The 23,024-nt window shown below is 39.1% G+C and overlaps 1 protein-coding gene across 1 annotated transcript in view; it reads left to right on the forward strand.

Moving 5' to 3' along the window:
* Window positions 1–23,024, forward strand: part of LOC126183937 (Down syndrome cell adhesion molecule-like protein Dscam2) — a 461,766-nt gene that overhangs the window by 285,127 nt on the left and 153,615 nt on the right. Inside the window, exon 8 of the mRNA XM_049926285.1 lies at window positions 12,367–12,543. Coding sequence (XP_049782242.1) covers window positions 12,367–12,543 — 177 coding nt within the window. The remainder of the gene's footprint in view (window positions 1–12,366; window positions 12,544–23,024) is intronic.

Raw genomic sequence — 23,024 nt, forward strand, 5'->3', positions numbered from 1 at the left:
TCCTTGAACATACAATAAATAATTTACAGGTAACGGAAATAATATTCTTGTTTTCTAATCTTCACATAACAAACATAAGAAAAATCATTTTAATGAAACACAGTGCCTCCACACACCTGTTATTCTGTTCCTGGATTACTATTTCAAAAATGATACAACACAGCCATATAAATGAGTCAAAATTAGTGGCTTATGTGAAATAGCTAAAGTGATGAACTAGCAACAATAATAAAGGAGACAAAACCAGAAAATAAACATGAAGTCTATTCCTGTGATTCTTCCACGTTTTTCTCATTTTCTAAATCGTTAGCAGCATTGAGTTCTTGATATGATATGTGATACCTAGGAGGTATAATACGCTTATTACATAAATCTATAAGATCTTTTTTCTTTTCTTTATTTTTTCAGAGAGGATTCTCATATGCTGGCTACAGAGTATTGTCTTCAGGTCCTGAATTCGAAGAATTTCGTAGGCCAGGTCTTTCCTTGGTGTGCAAAACTTGAAAGTCACAATCATCATAGGAATACTTGAAAAACATCATGTCAGACTGATCTTTCCTGTATTGCATCCAAACAATCTTAAGCCATTTCACAGATTCTTCATTCTCAGCAGTTTTCCTGTTCTGAATTATTTTCTTCTGAAGCTGGTTGAAATCTAAAACTTGAGTGTTATCCATTTATGTCACCCTGTACTTGTAGGCAGTCATTCTTACAATTGTATACCAGCCAATGGGATCAAAAACATCCACATGTTTACTTTTTCTTTCGATGCTCGCATGCACTGAGTCTACTTCCATTTGTGAATGTCCAAGCTCAAAAAGGCATTGGTTGATTGGTTGATAGTTGGAATGTCCAGTGCATTCACTGCATGCAAATACACTCCTGGAAATTGAAATAAGAACACCATGAATTCATTGTCCCAGGAAGGGGAAACTTTATTGACACATTCCTGGGGTCAGATACATCACATGATCACACTGACAGAACCACAGGCACATAGACACAGGCAACAGAGCATGCACAATGTCGGCACTAGTACAGTGTATATCCACCTTTCGCAGCAATGCAGGCTGCTATTCTCCCATGGAGACGATCGTAGAGATGCTGGATGTCGTCCTGTGGAACGGCTTGCCATGCCATTTCCACCTGGCGCCTCAGTTGGACCAGCGTTCGTGCTGGACGTGCAGACCGCGTGAGACGACGCTTCATCCAGTCCCAAACATGCTCAATGGGGGACAGATCTGGAGATCTTGCTGGCCAGGGTAGTTGACTTACACCTTCTAGAGCACGTTGGGTGGCACGGGATACATGCGGACGTGCATTGTCCTGTTGGAACAGCAAGTTCCCTTGCCTGTCTAGGAATGGTAGAACAATGGGTTCGATGACGGTTTGGATGTACCGTGCACTATTCAGTGTCCCCTCGACGATCACCAGTGGTGTACGGCCAGTGTAGGAGATCGCTCCCCACACCATGATGCCGGGTGTTGGCCCTGTGTGCCTCGGTCGTATGCAGTCCTGATTGTGGCGCTCACCTGCACGGCGCCAGACACGCATACGACCATCATTGGCACCAAGGCAGAAGCGACTCTCATCGCTGAAGACGACACGTCTCCATTCGTCCCTCCATTCACGCCTGTCGCGACACCACTGGAGGCGGGCTGCACGATGTTGGGGCGTGAGCGGAAGACGGCCTAACGGTGTGCGGGACCGTAGCCCAGCTTCATGGAGATGGTTGCGAATGGTCCTCGCCGATACCCCAGGAGCAACAGTGTCCCTAATTTCCTGGGAAGTGGCGGTGCGGTCCCCTACGGCACTGCGTAGGATCCTACGGTCTTGGCGTGCATCCGTGCGTCGCTGCAGTCCGGTCCCAGGTCGACGGGCACGTGCACCTTCCGCCGACCACTGGCGACAACATCGATGTACTGTGGAGACCTCACGCCCCACGTGTTGAGCAATTCGGCGGTACGTCCACCCGGCCTCCCGCATGCCCACTATACGCCCTCACTCAAAGTCCGTCAACTGCACATACTGTTCACGTCCACGCTGTCGCGGCATGCTACCAGTGTTAAAGACTGCGATGGAGCTCCGTATGCCACGGCAAACTGGCTGACACTGACGGCGGTGGTGCACAAATGCTGCGCAGCTAGCGCCATTCGACGGCCAACACTGCGGTTCCTGGTGTGTCTGCTGTGCCGTGCGTGTGATCATTGCTTGTACAGCCCTCTTGCAGTGTCCGGAGCAAGTATGGTGGGTCTGACACACCGGTGTCAATGTGTTCTTTTTTCCATTTCCAGGAGTGTACATAGTGCTCATGCTGGCATTCCTGTTCTGGCCCCCACATGTATCAGAAAACAAGGTTATCGGTTTTCTTTGTGCATGATTTTTCAAAAAATCCCACAGACATTAAGCCATCTCTATGGACCCCATTTTGCTGTTGTATCATCCTACATGTAGCAATCATTTTTGTTTTCTCCTACACTAAGAACTGTGAGATTCTACATGGAGAGCCTTCTGTTATAGAATACTGTCTATGCATTCACTTTAGGGCAGTAAAGCACAGCTTGTAAGTCAAATTCAGCTAGCAAATATTCGCCCTTCTTACACATTCTTTCTTAATGTTCTTGACTTCTCTTGTCATTTCTTTCCTTTTCAGATGCTCTTCCTGTTCCCTTTTAAAATCTTTGTCTTCCTTTACCTCAGCCGAAAGGTGTGAAAACTTTAAACATTTATCACAGATATCTCTTCGTGGCCTGTGGAATTTCAGATTAAATTCCTTTGTGAATATCTCCCTATAGTGGCCTGTGGAATTTCAGATTAAATTCCTTTGTGAATATCTCCCTATACAGCCATAATTTCTTGACTATCTTTCCTTCCTCATATATAACTCATACATTATCTTAATACTCATATCAGCAGGTAAATAATCTGCTGTACACTCTTTCCTCTTGTAATGAGAAGAAAGGGTAGGAAAACTCTTAATGTGTTTCCTTATAGCCTCTTTACTTTCTTCGGATCGTTTTACACCTGGCTCATGACGTCCTCTTTGCTCTTTCTCAATTACATGCTGTTCATCTCTTTTTTTAACAGTATTTCCTACAAAGGTTTCAGAAATGTAAAATGTCTTGAGAAAAAACTGCAAACACACTTGAATCTAATCAGATCCCTTTATTAGATATAATTTCTTGGTCCTCTTCCTTCGTGAGTTATCCAATTTTGTCCTCACACTTCATTTCTCTTCTTCTTCCACTAACTTATTTAGGTACTGCTTGTTTAGCTCAATTAACCCAAGATCCCAGTAGGCTCTATGGATATTTTGTCTGTCTTGCTCAGTAAACTTAACTGGTGCACTGTTGTGGACATTTAGAGCAATCTTTGGGCTTCACATTTCTTGCTGGAACTTTGGAATTCTTCATAGAAATATATGTCCTACCATGCTGTCGATTGACTTTTCTTTTATTTCTTTTCCATTCCTCTTTAACCACTACCCTTTTTCATTTTCTTATTTTGTTACTATTCTCAGTACCAACATTGTCACCTGCAATTTCCCCTTCTTGTCGGAGATGATTTACCTGTGTACTAGTTGCATCCTCAGCAGTTTTTGTAACATTATTTACATGGGACGTTCCATGTTCAATACTGCTATTTGTAACAATAACGCCGGCCGGAGTGGCCATGCGGTTCTAGGCGCTACAGTCTGGAGCCGAGCAGCTGCTATGGTCGCAGGTTCGAATCCTGCCTCGGACATGGATGTGTGTTATGTCCTTAGGTTAGTTAGGTTTAATTAGTTCCAAGTTCTAGGTGACTGATGACCTCAGAAGTTAAGTCGCATAGTGCTCAGAGCCATTTGAACCATTTGTAACAATAACATGACAAGTATTCAGAAGCAGAGAAAAGAAAGTTAACTGGAACTGTTATAGTGTCTAGTAATTGTTTGGCTACTCACCAGAATCTGTAGTGTTGTCCAGTTCATAGGAAGGATCATCATCTGTATCTGAACCAGTGAATGTCCTGACCATCTCCACATCACGTTCTTCGTCTGCCATGAATATAAACAATAATAATAATAATAATAATAATAATAATAATAATAATAATAATAATAATAATGGCAAAAGCAGTAATAACAATAATAATAATTATAGTACTTACTACTGAAGTATATACACTAAGAAACAGATTCTAATACTTACAAAATTCCATTAAATTCTGTTCCATCTCCAGGCACATTTGTGCCATTCATCTTGCTCTGGACTCCATAGCGCTCCTACATGCTTGTAAACCCATTCACAACTGAAACAATATTTATCTTCCTTGCCAGGAAGTAGCATTTCATTGTTGTCACAGAGCGATGGCGACAATGCTCCTAAAGAGAAGTAGTGGGTAAAGCAACTTCTAACAGGTCTGTTAGGATCAGAGAAACGTCAGATCTGTTCTGTTTCACAAATTAACACTGCATCCAGTGATCTAAAAACAGATCAACTCTTCCATCTGTCTGATTCTTACCATTTTTCATAAAATGTAGATACGTTGACAACTAAAACGGAAACCACATGAGATAGAGTTACGCTTGTTTGATCGGAACATAGGTCTTGATTTTGTGTACCTTGTGGTACTAACAACTCAAAAGTGGCAAAAATGTAGTTACATTTGTCTGATCCTAAATGGGTGAATTATATTAGCATCTTGTCTCTTTGTTTTAGGAGTTCTTTAATTTATCAATGAGTTAAATTCATTGTTACTCAATTCCACAACCAGTTTGTAGACTTGTATAATGTTAAGATTTGAAGGTTTACCATTTAGTCTTATAAGCATTATTTTGTCAGACCATGGTATCAAATCTATTACACAGATGCTTTGTTATGATGTTTCCTACTTCTTTCTTGTGGTTTCAGACATGATTTCCTAAGTAGAATACAGTGCCACCTAATACATAACTTTCTCTAGAGTCAGTCCACCATGTTTCTGCACACACATTGCACCCACATTAAGTCTTTTCATTTCTTGCATTTAATTTCATAATTTCCCTACTTGAAACAACCTTTGTACATTCCTAGTGCATATTCTTATTTTCTTTCATATATTCCATCTTGGCACAGCTACATTTAAGGTAGTTCCTCTAGACATCTGGTCAGGCAACTAGAAATTCAAGAATTTTTTGTATCAAAGTGCTCCACCAATGCATATGGTTCTCTTGCAAAAAATAGTGAAGATAATTTCCAATTGGCTTCATTCAATCCTGTGTCATTGATTGCATGGTAAGTTCTTCCATTTTTGTAACCAATTTCTACAACCAATGACAAGAGAGTGCCCTACTCAAATAGGAGTTTTGGGAGGATGTTTATTCCAGAATTCATTCAGTCCAGCTCTGTGTTGGCCACCTTGATGAGTTTTCTGTCCTTTACCACTTGGGGGTGCAGACAAGCATTTCCCTCAATTGGGTTTGGTATGTTATGACATTTCCTATATACATGTAAAAACTAAAACCTTAAGTGAGTGACAGGAGTGGCCAAGTAAGTAAGTGGATTTAGCTCAGCCTCGAATGGCAGTGTGTGGATGATGCTGTAGGCTCCTGGGGCCTGTCCCAAGGCCCGACGACATACTTGAGGTGCAACAGGTACATGGACATGGGTGGTGCCTGCCTGTGGCTGGGATCACATCAGCTCCCAGGTCACAGTGCTGAAATCCCCCTGAAGCCTGAATGGGAGTGTGGGTCGTGTATTATGTTGAAACCAAAATTGGTTCCTATGGTGGTTCATTCAAATTTGTCTGACCACAACAGTGATATACTTAGACCATATGTTCAATATCTTTGTCTAGTCTGGGCCAGTAAATGTAATGAGACATCCCTCAGTGTAATCTGTGTAGCAACTGGAGGATGTGGGCTGTGGGATAATGACCTGCCATTCTTCCTCCTATGTAGCCAGTAGCAGAATGCCCCTGGTGGCATTCAATTGACGATTCAAGGAGAGGATGTTTTAAATACCATTTCAGTCCATTTAGGCGATTGGGCAATTACTGAGGCTGCAGTGCTGTATGGACACTAATACCCAGTGAAGTAGTGGTGCCTACACTTTGTCTGCAGCTACTTCACGAATGGTTGTGTGAAGTTCATCCAGTGCACTCTCTGTGGTATCATCCAGGGCAAAACACAATGCTTTCTGTGCATCAAAGTCGGCATCCTTCCTCATGTGCAATCGAGATAGAGCATTGGTGTTCTTATGTTCAGCAGTGGTATGATAATGTGTTTCGTAATTACAGTTGCTTTTAAATAGTGCCTATCACTGCAGCTGTTACACTGTTTTATGTGGGAGCTTGAAATAGAGATGAGCAGCTTAGTTTCGAATAGCAGATGTAATTTTCTGCTGTAGAGGAATACATGAAATTTGTATACTGTAGATTATTGCTAATCTTTTTCTTTTATATCTAAGATCAGACATTCTGTGCCATTGGAAAGCTCCTGGGACTTCACAGCATCAGTTCTATGTTGAGACTCACTAATATGTACAGCTAGGTACATACATGGCTTGAAAGTTGCCAGACAGAGAACAGATTTAAGACTTTCTCTTTAGTTTAAGAAAGCCTGTTGACAGGCTTTGTACCATTCAGATTTTATGCTCTTTGTAGAGTCTGTTCAAGGGATATGCAACTTGAGCTGCTTTAGCTATAAATTTTCCATGACAGTTTACTTTACCCAAAATAGATTGATGCTCTTTCTTAGTTTTTGGGGACAGATAGTTTAATTATAGTTTCTATGCAATCCTAGATGTATTTCAGATTGCTGTTATGGAAAATGTGCACTTAACACTTGCCCCCCCCCCCCCCCCGCCCCCCGCCCCAAAAAAAAGACTTTGTTTGTTGGCCAGCAATACAACCCATTTTCCTGTAAATGGGTGAACAGCATTTGAACAGTTTGCATTCCCATGTGCCCCCATTATGCTAATGTAATCCAGGTAGTTTTCTCAACTAACAATATCTTGTACGAACTGATGTAAGTAATAAATGATTATAGTGGTATGTGTCAAAAGGTGTACTGAGCACAAAGATCTGTTGTTTGCTTGACTAACAGCAACTGTAAGGATGTGTCTGCAAGATCAATTTTAATAACATACAGGTTGCCAACCAATTTTACCAATACTGTTTTCAGGCCTGAGATCACATACAGATGAATCCTGTCTAAAAATCACCACATATTCACACACTACCATTAATTTTTTTGACCACAACCATGAGATTTGCCCACCAGCTCACTTACATATGAGTAATTGCACCTAATTAATTCAATATATCTGTTTCTTTAACTGCATTTAACACTTAGAATGCCATTCCTGTAATATTACATTGTCTAAAATGTTAAAACGAATGCCATGTTCATAATATTAAGGACACAGTGTTTCAGTGAGGACTGCCATGCCCGTAATGTTATGGGCAGGGCAGTCTTCACTAAAATGCTGAGCCCATAATATCACAGTTATGCCATTCTTCCCAACATTGAAGACAATGTAAATATTATGGGCCTGGCACTCCAAGTGTTAGCAAAGTGCAAACAGAGTGTTTTAGTGACATGTGCCTAAAAATTTGTGGCAGAGCCAAGTGATGGTTCCAAAAATTGCTTGTACTGTTTATGCAGTTTATCCAGGTCTTTAAATGTAATAGTAGAGAATATCTGATAAATTTATTCATCTACTCTGAAACCAAGTACAGTGAAAGCAAATACTCTAAAACTGCTAATGCCTGCTGATAAGTTCACAACCTTAATCATTAGTGTATGCTGTACTGTAACATACTTTAAATGCACACTTAGGTGGCCCCTAGGTGTAATTTTATGGCCACCATAAGCTGCTATTTCCTTTTGTGGCCAGTGAATTGGTGGTGACCTGTGTTTACAGATTTATCATTGACACAATGGATCCAGTGTTGATTTCTTGATTGTTGATAATTAATGCTACTATCAGCTGTTTTGGAGTTCTTTCAGAAGCTAGATGCTGGATTTCTTGGGAAAAAACACTTGATGTCACAGTGGAAGCAGTGACATTGTACATGTTTATCATAGAGCTTCGGCTTGAGTTACATAGATGTGACAAATTAGGGCATGTTGACAGTGCTGTGGCAGATGTGCAACCTGTATGGACAGTAATAATTAGTTAAAAACAGAGATTATAGAAAATTACAAGATACTTGGTCCATGAAAAGACATAAGTTCTTCATATAACTTCCTACTGAAGCAATGAAGTAGATAACTTCAACAGACTGAATTCATAAATCTTTGCCTCCCAGTGTAGCAGAAAATGTTGGCTTATTTGCTCTGACTACTCAGATTTCTCAAAACTAGGAAAAAATAATGGCTGCAACAATGTGGCTATCAGGGACTGTTGCTGCTACTGCTGCTGCTGTAGTAGTCACATCAGCTGCTTTTGTTGCATTTGTTGTTGTTGCTGCAACACCAGCTACTGATTTCAAGGATCCATAAAATCTGATCCATGAGTAATGGGCGCTCATTGTACTGATGAGTAGGTTCCTACTTACCAGATTTTGTATTCTGATATCAGAGTACGATACCAGAGTATGTTAAAATGGTTGATACAGCTGTTGTGACACAAAAAGTCTTTAATAACAATATTCATCAAAAGCCATAAACACCCAGCACCAAAACACTTTACCAGAGAAATCCATAGATGAGCAGGGTCATTATAATGGAAATCATATGGCATGAGAGGAAAAGCTCCATAAGATAACAGAAATAGGGCTTGTTGTCCAACAGTCACAGGATTTATAGCTGGTGAATATCTACTGTGTCCACACCACCTGCTTTCAGTGCTGTTTCAGTGCTGACAGAGTATACATCTTTCTGAGAGCAAGCTGGTCACTGACTCACTGTCAAGGTCAGTATGTTGTGATATTAGAATGGTGTGTATTAATAACCAGGTAGACAAACCTTAAATTGTTTACAGATGATATGGTTATCTATAATGAAGCACTATCTGAAAAAAACTGCACAAATATCCAGTCAGATCTTGATAAGATTTCAAAGTGGAATAAAGGTCAAGAACTGACTTTAAATGTTGAAAAATGTAAAATTATGCATTTCACAAAATGCAGAAACTTAGTATACTGTGATTGCAATGCCAGTGAGTCACGTGTAGACTTAGAAAACTCATACAATAGCTGTGTATAACATTTTATGGGGATATGAAATGGATTTATGGCATATGGTCAGCCATAGGTAAGGTATGTAACAGACTTTGGTTCATTGGTAGAATACTGGGAAAATGTAGTCTACATAGCATACATGTGATTCATCATAGATTGTTGCTCATATGTGTGGGGACCCATGCCAAATAGGACTGACAGTGAATATTGAGTATATGCAGAGAAGAGTTGCACAAATGGTTACTGGTTTGTTTGTCCCACAAGAGAGAGTTCTGGTAGTAGTGAAAAACATCAACTGACAGACTTGAAGATAATGCCTATTACCCTATCTAAGCCTACTTATAATGTTTTAACAACCAGTACTGAATCAGGAATCTAGGAATATAGTAGAGTCTCCTCAGTGTTACTCTTGTAGGGACTGCTAAAACAAGATTAGACTAAATACAGCTTGCACAGTGCATTTAAACAGGCATTCTTCATGTACTTCATAAGCAAACGATAAACAAAGAAACCCTAATATGTGGTTGAGTGGGAAGGCCTCTTTTCAGTGCACCTCACATTAGTTTGCTGAGTAAGGATGTAGATGTAGATTTCTCAAACCTGCCAAGGTTTCAGATTTTCAGTGCAGTGTGTGGACAAGAGATTTCATGAGGCAAACCTATGCCAGAAGTCAATTTGTTACATCATTTATTCTGAACTGCTCTTCATAGTTTTAATTAACATTTCTGCATTTACTATTGAATTGTAGTCTGTTGACCCATAAACTGAACCAGCAGTATGCATTTCCTATGTGAAAAGACAGTTACCAAAATTTTCTTTGATGAAAATGTCTAGTGGCATTAAATAATTTTCCATGATGAACTGGTGCAGATCCTGTCCACTGTATGCTGTTTCATCTCAACAGTCACATGTGGAATCCATGTCTCCTCACTGGTAACAATGAGATTGAGATAATGATAACACTGTCCTCTTTATTATTGTCTGAAGGAAGTTTGGTTACCCCATAAGCATGATATTTGCAGTAGTTTAGTATTTCAATTGCCACTTTGCACAAATCTGTTTGCGAAACTTGAGGATAACTCCATGGTCTATTGTCTTTAAGTTTTAGGTTCACTTCTTGTACAAGCTGAACTGCAACTACAGGTGTTTTTCCACTTCTTGCTTAATATAATACATTTCAATGCAAAACATAACATCACTATGATCTTTTGTAGTAAGCTACCAGATGTGTGTTAATGCAAGATACATGTTGATACTATAATGCCACAAACCTTCTGTTTGTGCAGTTCACAAACAGAAATTCTTTTCAGAATTGCCCTCCTATGAGAATGTTTATATGAAAAATTGGTGAGCATATAATAATTTCTGTTTGAACCCTGTTTTAAAAATCAGTTCATATTATTGTACCCATAAAAACTATTTTAGTACATGTGTTATAACTTTATTTTTTATTTTTTGCATTTATTGAAGGAGCTGTCACTCAAAAGATCCTCTTAGTCTCTTCATGGTCATACTTTTGAAAGAAGAATGGAACAGGTCAACTATATTAGACTCAGTAGTTGTGTCTACTTATACCAAAACTATTGAGGTTTAAATTAACTTGGCAGGGTATTTATTTGCAGTAGATGGACAATTGTTTTTTCTATATTTCATAATTTTTTTGTTTTACATCTTAATTTGACAGTTTCAGCTAACCAATTATTTGATTACAGTCCTCTTTTTCTGAAACAAAGTTCCAGTGCTACACATTATGAACACATCTCCAATTTCAGTTTACACTCATTTTTTTCATTGTCTTGGGGCAAAACTAATTTGAATGTGTCAGTAACATATTAATAAGGAGTTAATAGTTCTTATGTGGTATGTCTACCACCTAAATATTTTGTCATTACTGTTGATAGAGACTGTAGTCAAAAATTTTCATTGAATTAGCTGTTGTGTGTCTGGAATGTGATAATGTTCCTTATCTAGTTGTGAGTCTCTTGTCTTTATGTTTGACTGTAATACTAAAAAATCAATTTGTAAAGCTTCTTTGGTTATACAAAAACAATTTATGAGAATCCAAAACCGTTTCAATTTGTAGCAAAGTGCTCAGTAACACAACATTCCTGTACTATCTCATTGGATTAGAAAATGAAAACTTATGATTATAAAGGAACTGAAAATTCCCAATGTTGAGGAGGGGGGCCTATATTGTTGGAACAACATTCATTCATCCAATATCTGCATTTCCTGTACTTCAGTCTAGGCTTGTCTTGTTTTGAAAGCATGTGTGTAGCTCATTCAACTGTCTTCATTATATGGAAAATGTTGAACACATGTAGTAAAATGTAAGTTAATCTCATTTTGGCACTTAATTCCAGTTTCAATTTCTGGTGTTCTGCACACATATTACTCACCCTGTTCTGCATTAGCATTGTGAATAACTTTTGTGAGGAGGCTGTCATGAAATATACCTGAATTATGAAACTAATTGACACTAAACATATTTCTACAGTTTGTTTACATCTGTGTGGTCCTGAAAAATTAGTTGTTTATTATAGTTAATTTGCCCTTAATTATTACACCTTTGAAATAAATTAATATTTTCTGTGACTGATATCTGAAAGGCATCAACTGTCTTCAACTGTCTTCTCTCTTTTGGCAGTTGTATGTAAAAGGAAAGTTTTGTCGGCAGAGTGTTTTTTTTAAAACATGCATTTATATGACTAACCAGTTACTTAATGTTTCAGTTTTGTTGGCAGAGTTTTTTTTAAACATGCGTTTATATGACTAACCAGTTACTTAATATTTCATCTATGTACGAATGCGACTATTTGTTCTGGATGTAATGTATAGCAAATAAGGAGTCAATTCAATTTAAATGTTGGGTGTTATGCACAATTCAATTAATTATTCTGAAAATAGTACAATAACTGTGGGTGAACTGGATTGCAGTAATGTTTATGCTTTGTTCAAATAGCTTTTTATTCTCTATAGTTTTAACCAGACTAAATGTTAATTTACTTGAATAAACAAAAAGAAACTAGTTTCTGTTAAAATCACAGCTGAATTCAGTGGAATAAAAAGCATGAGTTATCACATATTAGCTCATCTTATGTCAATATCCATTCAGAGATTGTAGTACAAAATTTAAAAAAAAAACATTTATGGTTATTAGTATATAATCCAGTTTCTTAAAAGTTAAATAACTTCAATAACTATAGTGCTTTGATCCAGGAAGACAGCCAACTGAGTATCAAGATCTTTCTGCACGAAATCACGGAGTTCAGATTTTTTCAAATGGATCCCTCTTGATACAGCATGCACTACCAGAACACGCAGGACAGTATATGTGTGAAGCAACAAATGGCATTGGAGCTGGACTTAGTGCTGTTGTGGTGCTTACTGTTCATAGTGAGTATTAGACTGCTCAACAATCAGAGCTCATATATCTTTGTCTCTGTTTATCATTACTTATAATTCTGGAAACTATAAACCAAAAACATAAATTTTTATATGTGTTTTACCACTCACAAAATAGGCGTGACTAGCATACAAGGGCTTTTAAATGATAATAAATTGCTTAGTTGTCAAGTGTAATCTTTTTTCAATTGAAGTCAACTACTGCATGCATTACAATTGTGTGACCTAAGGAAACATAACTTAAGGATGCAAAACTTAACAAAAAGGAAGAACCAAATACTTTTTCATATATTGGAGCTAATGAAAAATAAAATAAAGTAGAGGAACCAGATAGAAAGAACCATTGCTGCAGTATGAGCAAATATTGATACGAAATTATATTATGACAAATATGGGAAGCTCAAAAATTGTTAATCAGAGTATATATAACTGTATTCTGCATCTCCTGAAGCTATAGCCCACTAAAATCCAATATGGAAAGACATTTGTTTTCTCAGAGATTGATTCTAGTGTCCCTCTCTTTAAGTTCACCTTATGTGAACGTGTAAAATTACACAAACTATAATTAAACAAATCATTTTCAAAGTCAAAACTTCTCAGGCATCAATGACGGGCCATGAGTAATTTTAGTATCCACCCAAGCATGACAACAGCACTTATCAACAGTGTCAGCAAAAGGTACTGTCCAGGAGGAGGCAGAGGAAGGTGGGTCAGAATCCATGGGCTCCACATCAGTAGGTGTGGGAGCAAGACTTGCTTGTGCTTGAGACCACAGGTGACAGCAGGGCATGAAGGAGCTGGTAATGGGGAAGCACACTGCTGCAAGTGGAAGCCTGGGATAATGTTGCGACCGACCTTGCCCCCAGCTGACTAGAAGAACATGGTGGTGAGGACCAATGGGGCACAGGTATAACTGGTCAGCTGCTCCCAACTGACATTCACCGCAACACCTGGCAGTCACCCCTGCTGCCAGTTCAAAGATCAGGTCCAAAAGACAGTCCTAGGGGTTAAATGTGGTGCATTACAGTGGTCTGGGCCATACGACTCAGGGTGCAACAAATCCAGGAAACTCCATGGCTGGTGTCCAGGCAAACATTCCACCAGACTGTACCTGTTAACTGGCGTTGCCCAGTACATAGCCAGAAAGCTCAACAATAGGAAGAGGTAGACACAGACTTCTTCATTTGAGTCTTGAATGTGCTCGTGAAGCTCTCCACATCCGAGCTTTTAAGTTAGGTGCAATGGGGCAGTAGTCAGATGCTGGATACCGTTGCAAATGTAAAAGTCTTCAAACTCCTTTGACACAAATTGCTGACAGTTATCAGACATGAGGCTTCTGGGGGATCCCTTGATGGCAAAAATGACTGATGATGTGTGAATAGTGGCAGTCAACAAAATGGAGCACAGCAATGTATGGGATATTTGATAAGGGTTTGACTACCAACAATGACAGGCTGCCTGAAACTGGACCTGCGAAACTGACGTGCACCCTGCCTCAAGGAAGTTCTGGGACTGGCCAAGGAGAAAACTGGAGCAAAAGCACAGCCTGGTTCTGTGCACAGGCTCTGCAAGCCCACACCAGGTATCCGATGTTGCAACTGATCCTCAGCCAGTAGACATGACATAGAACCAATGCCTACATACCACAGTGTGATCCATGCAGCAGCTGAAGTATGTGAGGATGCAGTGCCACCAGACAGCTTGGCTCCTCCATGGCAAGCAACAGGACTTCTTGAACAATGTTGAGTTGATCATGGAGGATAAAAAACGTATGCTACACTGGATACACACCCAAAAAGACATGCTTCATCCAACCCTCCTGGACAGCTGCAACAATTTTCCAAGAAAGTGGGCCAGTGGCAATGGCAGTCATGACCTCTTGTGTTATCAGTGGAAAGTCCAACCAGTTTTGCTGCAAGGTATCATCTGGCATGAACATGAGAACATTCTGCTGATCAAACTCCAGATCAAGCCCCATTGGCAGGTGCGATAGCGCAATAGCATTTGTGTGCTGAGCAGTGAAGCAGCAACAAATATAGCAGTAATTACTGAGAAAGAGGACCGACCTCTGCAACTGGTGGTCTGTCCTATACAGTAGTTTGTAGCGAGGACTGAATAAGAAAGTCAGCAGCTTGTGGTTGGTGATGAGGAGGAATCTTGCTCCATGGAAGAAAACATGAAACTTTTTAATTCCGAAAGCAATAGCCAGCATTTCCTGTTCCACTTGTGAATAATTATGCTGTGCTGTGGAAAATGTCTTTGATCCGTGCCATCCAAGTACTGACTGGACATAACTACACCAATGCCATAGTGGAACATGTAACAGGTCAGGGTTAAAGGATTACCTGGCAAAAAAAAAAAAAAAAAAAAAAAAAAAAAAAAAAAAAAAAAAAAAAAAAAAACTGGTGCTTCTTTAGCTCCTTAGGCACCAGCAGCTTGACAATGGATTTGATGTGTTCGTTCATAGGAATGAAGACATCTTTGCTGAGCACATGTGCCAAGAAATGCACCTTTGGGGAAAAAACTGCACTTTTGCAGCATGCAATGAAGGTTATTCTCGAGACAGCATTGGAAAACCATCTGTAGGTTTTGTAAGTGATCCTCTCATGTAGTGCCCATGAGCCAGATGTCATCAGTCATCAAGATAGCTTAAGCAACAGGAAATGTCCTGAATCAGCTCCTCCAAATACCTGGATAAATTCCCATTGCAAATTACAGTCCAAAAGGCAAGTGATTAACCTGATAAGATGGGCATCGCACAAGTCAGTGCATGAAAAATACTTGCCCCTTACCCCCATTGCCACTAACTTAGCCAACAACTCCTCTGACCACAGAACGGGACATGAATCTGTGATAGACTGTGCACTGATCATCTGTTTAAAATTGTCATGAAAGCGCAAAGTGCCATGGAGCTTCTGAATCACCACCAGAGAGGTGGCCCTCTGACTCAACAAAACAGGAGAAATGATGCCCTGATACTGTCAGTACTGCAACTCAACCTTTACCTTGTCAGATATGGAGAAGGGAGTGGGATGGTACTGTCAACAGCTTAAGAGAAACATGTGCATCCAAATTTTCTTCCCGGCCAAAGGTATTCTCAAACAATAGTTTGTATGACTTCAGTAAGGAGTCCAAACCTTGAAAAGAAACTGATTGAGACACTAAATGCACTTCATCAACTATCTGGTAACCAAAAAAAAAAAGGCATCTAAACCAAAAATATTTTTTCCAGCTCTGAATTGACTACTAACAATGTAAATTAACATTTGACATTCTTATAATGTGTGGAGATGGAGAATTCCCCCAAAAAGGAATACACTGTTTACTGTAAGACATAACTTGATGTGGTGACCATTGCAACCCCAGAACTGACCATCTCTAAATTAGTGAGACTGACAGTTGCTCTCTTTTGTGTTTGAAATTTGACCCATTCACTATGAAAGTCAGCAAAATAGGCTAGGCCAACACATGCAGGGCACTGCGGACAGCTCCAGAGTCCAGTGAAAACACAGGGGTGTCAGATGACTAATCTGAAGCTTGTCAACTGCCAAAAACAGTTGCTAAATGACCCTCCTGATGTCATACCCCACACATGGACACCGCAGATGGACAGTCTCATCAAACATCCAGCAAACGGCAGTCAGGATGGGACTGCTGGCTCACCCAATGAGCAGAAGCCAAGTGTTGCCAAGCACCTGAAAAAAAACTATGGACAGAAATTACAGCAATGCAATTGATGTAAACCCACTAAGCTCATTGTGGGTGAAGATGGGCAGTGCTGTGATGCTACTGCACCAGAATCATCAGCTGTCAACACACGGCAACTTGACAGGAGGTGAGGTCATCTGGGGAACCCCTCAAGGCACTGGGGACTGTTTACCATGCACACCTCATTGTGCCACCTGCCATTTGTCAGAAAGGACATCCCTTTCATTGCCACCAGCTCATGCACTTCCACAGCCTGGACAACATCAGCTAAAGAAAGGTCAGATAAGGTCAATGCTCTAGCCTGGATCTTGGGATCAGCTGCTAATCAGACAATTGTGTTTTGAATTAGTGTGTCACCAGATAAGGTAGCACTTCTGGGACACTCAAAATGACATTTGCAGAAGTGACCATGCAAATTTGCAATCCAGGCAGCACATGGCTGCCCAGGGCAATTGCGGTACTGGTTAAAATGCAACTGAGCTGCTATGACATAATTTTGATGACTGAAATGCTACATAAGGAACCAACAAACTTCATCACAGGAAAGTTTCTCATGCTCATTGGAGGCTTCAAATTTTGGAGAACTTTGTATCAGCCCACACTGCTGGACTGCAACAAGGCAGCTTTATCAACTGTATTGACAATATGCCTTACCTGGCAGTGCAGCAAGAACCAGTGCAGGTAATTTTCCCATCTTTCTGTTAGCTCATCAAAATTCACAAATGGCCTCAGAGGCAGTTGGGGGGGGGGGGGGGGGGGGGTAGAAAGCTACACATTGTGCACCTAGCCCACAACATGTGTGGAATGGGTGTGAAGCAATTCTGCATTCTGGTTTATCAGTATCTGCATCTGCTCCTCCTCCTCCTCCTCCTCCTCCTCCTGCTGCTGCTCCTTCTGCAGTCGCAACTGTTCCTGCCAATGTTGCAGATAGACCAACTCCATGGTGGCCCAAAGTTAATGCTATGAAAAGGGAGAAAAATAGGGTCATCAGACATGGAAGACTATCTTTCATTGCCGCTTTAGTGTCCTCCCAGGCTTGACAGTGCCACTGTCGACACAAGGTACTAACTGGGCGATGGTGGCTTGACAACAGCCAGGGAGCTGAAGAACATAAGAGAAAATAAAAACTCACCATGCAAGTCAAGTTACAGGAAGCAAAAAAGTCTGAAACTGCATAGAGACAACCACAGGAATAAATATAACACACAGATGGTCGACAACTGGCCACACAATAACAATGCACAGCACAAAGTGCAAACCAAAGTCCATGGTGGTTGAACTCGGCATTAGAACTGCTTCGCCTGGCTTAGTGCCACCAGCAGGTAAAAATGCCTCTGTCAGTGGGTCAGCCCATACCACATGCCACGTGCATCCTCTCATGGCAGTTATCCACACTATTCTACCAAGCCAGCTCTCATCGTCATCTGCTTCGCACACACACATCATCTTCTTCGCACACACACACACACACACACACACACACACACACACACACACACACACACACACACAAATATAACTTGAATGTAATCCCATTCACAATAGAAATGTAGTATTAGCAGAAATGGCAGAACTTTTGTGGAGGCCCACTTTTGCACTTTTGTCTTCAGTTGAGTTCACCTTCCAGCTCATTGTGTACACATTCTACAATGTCACAATGGAACCATACAGGAATTTTATGCCTGAGGCACTTAAAAAAATCTACAGAATGACAATACTTTAACTATACCTATATTTTAAAGAATCTGTGCTATACAGCTACTTATACATTGTTTACCAGAATATTGGGGAAATCAATTCATTATTAATATAACTGAGTTTAATTCATAAAGATACAGATAGTTTCTACTCACCAGACAGTAGTGGGCATACATTAATGCCATAGTTATTTTGTTGCAACTTTGTTACATTACATTACATGAGTCACATTCCGTTTGTGCAGTAGAGTGAAATGACATTACAGTATTGTATTACAGTGCTAATTATAAGTATACATTAATGTAAAACAGTAAATTTAAGAGTGTCTGTGAAGGTACTCTTCAATGGGATTGATAGAGTTGCCCAGTTTATGGTTCTTTAACTAAGTTTTGAACTCCACTACGTTATGGTACATGGTGTTTAATGTTTTCTGGTAGATTCTTTAATACATGTTCACACATGTTTCGAGCTCGTTTGTTTACTAATGTTAACCCCCTTAATGTCTTTGTAGAGGTTGTTTTTGGTTCTAGTGTTATGTTATATTCATACTTCTCTCTCTCTCTCTCTCTCTCTCTCAAAATGTATGTACTGTGAAGTAGTTGTCAGATACCCAGTTTTTTGAAGAGATCTCTGTAGGTTGTCCTGAATTAATAGCAGATATAATTCTTATAAAATGCTTTTGTATTCTAAAAATACTATCCCTGTAACTTGAATTTCCCCAGAAAATGATCCCATAATTTATTACTGAATGGACATTTGCAGAACAAACTCGTTTCTTTGTCTTTAAATAATCACCTATAACAGTAATCATTCATACTGCAAAAAAGCTAAACCAAGATGTTTCATTAATTTGAGGCAGTTGGTTTTCCATTTGATGTTATGATCTTAACACTTTGTACTGCTTATATTTTATTGTTTGAGAAACATTTTTATAGGTTGTGAAGTTCTGTGAGAAGCTCTGAACAGTGTGTACTGAGTCTTGTCAAAATTCAGTGATAATCCATTTGCCTTAAACCATCCATTGATGTGTTTGAATATTTCATTAGCTGCCTTTTCAGTATGGGGACTGGAATTGTCTTTTATTCCTACACTCAGTGCAGTGCTTGATTTGTAAAAATAGAGATTCTGGTGCTATGGGCTTCCAGGGAGTGTTCTGAAATTTAGACTTCTTAAAACGTTATTTTAATGCTTTTCTGAGCGTTTTAAAAGTGTTAATACAGCATTTGTTTTACATCACTTCAACCACAGTAAAAGTTCTGTTGTATCATATCTCAAAATCTGCAGTTCTGAATTTTTTTCATCAGTGGCAACTGGTATAACATACTGCTGTATACCATCACAAAGTAGGCTATACCTCTACTTGTACTATCTGGAAGAAGAAAAAAAAAAAAAAAAAAAAAAAAAAAAAAAAAAACTTGCATCTTTTGAAACTTCAAATGGAAGTTATTTATGGACATCAAAAATTACATAAGACCCAAAATTAAACCTTTTGCTGCACTATGTCAGATAGCTTTAAATTCTGAGTGCCTATCATTATGTGATTCAGATAATATAAGGGGACTGAACCTGCTGTGCCTATTATTCTGTAATATTTAAACTTTTACTAAGTTGAGCAGAACAACAATTCATTATTTGACTATTGATTTCAAACGTTTATATTTAAAAGGGTTTAGGGAATTGAAAACTTGTTAGATGTAGTTGAATTTTGTCAAACTTCTTTGGGAGGCTTTTCTTAGGAACTGCAGGCTATCTGCTAAGGAAGCTGTCATAGTTAACATAATCAAAAGCCTTAACTAAGTCACAAAATATTCCCTGTTCCAAATCACATTGCATCTTATGGTATTTCTTATCTCCTTGTTGTCAAATCATGTGAATAAGTTTCCAGTAGGGAAAGGCAACAGGAAATCCATAAGTGGTTATCAGTAAGGAGAAAAGTGTACCAAACTGAACAGTGTTCCAGAATATTTGAAGAAAACAGCTTTTTTATATATATGGGACAGTACAGCTGAAGCTTACCATACACGTTTTAAATACAGTTATCACATATTATTCAGATGCTTCTGGAGCGTCATTCATCTCTGTACCATTAAACAATAAATATGAAACTTCCTTGATGCAATTTGGTATTGCTTTCAATGAAGTATTGTTTGTGTTATGTTGTCACTTGTCATGCAGTAACATGCCAATTGTCAAACTGAACTGTGTAATAATTTTGTTCACATAACTTTTTTAAAGGAGTCGTGTTATGTGTGTTTCATTTGGATGGACAAAATAGAATATTCTGTCACCATAAAATACTTTGTTTTTGACATCTTATTGTTAAAGGAGCTCATCCAAAATTGATAAAGGTTTATAGTGAGTCTGCTTCTTCATTTTCCAATGGGCTGCCAAACTCAAAAGTGTTAATATGTCTCTTGAAGATGACTGACTCTAAGGCTGTCACAAAACCATAACTGCAGATTAAACCATTGAGTTCCTCCTAAATATGAGTCCGTAGTATCACACTGCTTAGTAACTGATTGAAGTAGTTCATTATTGCTAAAGGATTTGGGGGTGTCTGACTGCCCTATGGGGGATCCAAGTTCAATTCCTGGTACTGCCAGGGATTCTTTTCTTGGTGAGAGGACTGGTATGGGGCGCACTCAGCCTCATAAGGCTGACTGAGGAGCCACTCAATCGATTAGTAGTGATTTCTAGGTCAAGAAACCCAACAACAACTGGGAGAGTTGAATAAGTGTCCATTCTCTTAACCATTGTGCCACCTCGCTCAGTGACAATCTGAAGGTTATTGTTGCTAACAGTCATAAAATTACAATGTCAGAGAGTATTAAAGACAAAATGAAAGGGTAAGGAAAGTACAGCATCAGTATAGGAAAGAAATAGGGTAGAAAAAGAGAATGTAAGTAAGGTGAGGGTAAGGGAAGTGGAAGAGAGCAACTGAGGATGTGAACTGTCAGAAAGTGTTAGTGCCGTATATTCCACATTGTCAGTTCAGCAAATCTATTTCTTGGGGGAAATATTCAAATCACTTAGGTATTGCAACAAGTGTTTGAAGTAGCCAGTGATGTTGTGTACAGCATGTTCTGGTCAAGTTTGACAGTTGCCAGAGTTTGGTGGTGACCATTCATGCATGTATACAGAACCAACTACACTGGGCTTGGGGAAGATGTTGAGGTTCTGGAAATCTAATTGTACTGAAATAATGAAAGTAGTAAAACAACAGAAGATACACTGTTCATTTAAGAAATGTTGTACATGCCACACCTATGGTTAACAAATTTGTGGAACTGTGTTCTACATCTACATACATACTCTGCATGCGACCATACGATGAATGGTGGAGGGTACTGTGTATCATTACTATATCATCCATTCCAGTTCCACTCAGAATTGGAGTGAGGGAAAAATGACCCCAGATTTTGCTTACCTCACTTCATGATCCTTATGCAAAATGTACATTGGCGGCAGTAGAATCATTCTGAAGTCATCTCCAGTTGCCTGTTCTGTTAACTTTCTCAACAGTTTTTCAGAAAAAGAAGGTTTCCTTCCCTAAAGGGATTCCCATTTGAGTTCACAAAGCATCTCTGTAACACTCATGTGTTGTTCGAATCTACTGATAACATATCTAACAGCATACTTCCAAATTTCTTCAGTGTCTTCCTTTAATCTGGGCTGGTGAGGCTCCCAAACATATAAGCAGCGCTAAAGAATGGGTTGCACAAGTGTTCTGTATTCAGACTCCTCTTTAGATGAGCTACACTTTCCTAAAATCTCCCAACAAACCAATGTTGACAATTCACCTTCCCTACTATCATCTTTACATGCCCTTCCATTTCATACTTATTTGCAACATTACGCATAGACATTTAATTGATGTGGCTGTTAAGCATCACACTGTGAATACTGTATTTGAAAACTGCAGTATTGTTTTTTCTTCTCACCTACATTAACTTATATTTTTTCAATATTTATAGCAAGCTATCATTCATCACCACAAATAGAAGTTCTGTCCAAATCATCCCGTGTCCTACTACAGTCACTCAGTGATGATACTGTCAACAATTGATTGTGCCCCTCAGTGCTGTAGAAAATATAAAATTTTAGCATTTCTTCTTTCGGTTCAGTTGTAAATGATTTCTATATTTATTTGACTGTTATACTGGTGATTATGTTAGTTTGGTGCACTTGTTTGATGCACAAGCGCATGCTAAAAATAATGCCTCCAAATATTTTATATGAAAACTCTTAAATTTTTTTTACATAAAATACATGTTATTAACATTCTATGCCTTTATTCTTCATGTCCACACATTTGCAGCCCTCTGCAGCTAGAGGGCTCTGAATTGTAGCATGTAACTTGGCGGTGTGTAACATATCTACATCAGTGCATGAGAAACTGTGTGCTGTAATTGAGTTTCAGATTCCAAGTCCACTCTTGGAGCACCGTCACCTTCTGCTTGTTAATGCCAGAACAAACACGAGCCCTGTGAAATCTGCAACAATCTGACTCCTTGGGTTCACTGTCATATATCGTCCTCCATACAGTCCCTACTTGGTCCAACCAAATATTCATCTGTTTTCAAAACTCAAAGAAGACCTTGGTGGACTTTTCTTTCACAGTGATGAAGTGGTACAAGCAGAGGTGAGGTTGTGGCTCCACTAACGAAGTCAAACAGTCAGAAATGTGTTCATCACTAGGGTGCCTATGATGAGAAATAAACATGTAGACATGAAGAATAAAGATGTAGATTGTGAATAATGTTTGTCTCATTTAAAAAGCTTTAAGAGGTTTCACATAAGAAATTCAGAGGCATTACATTTCAGCACACTCTTGCAGGTTCTTGCTTTGACCTTCTCTATGAAAATCACTCCTATTTTTAGTCTAAGGAAGTTCAAAGTATACATGTGATAAATTTAATATTGTAACAAACAAAGTCATCAGTTCATAGACCGTCTATATTTTTGTACTCATTGTTTATGTGCTTCAGTTTATTTCTGAGTTTTCAGATGAGAATAAATGACATTAGACTTAATTAGATTTTGTCATGAAAGGTAATTTCTTTTTA

This window comes from Schistocerca cancellata, chromosome 4, assembly GCF_023864275.1.
Source record: "Schistocerca cancellata isolate TAMUIC-IGC-003103 chromosome 4, iqSchCanc2.1, whole genome shotgun sequence".
In the NCBI taxonomy this organism is placed as follows: domain Eukaryota; kingdom Metazoa; phylum Arthropoda; class Insecta; order Orthoptera; family Acrididae; genus Schistocerca; species Schistocerca cancellata.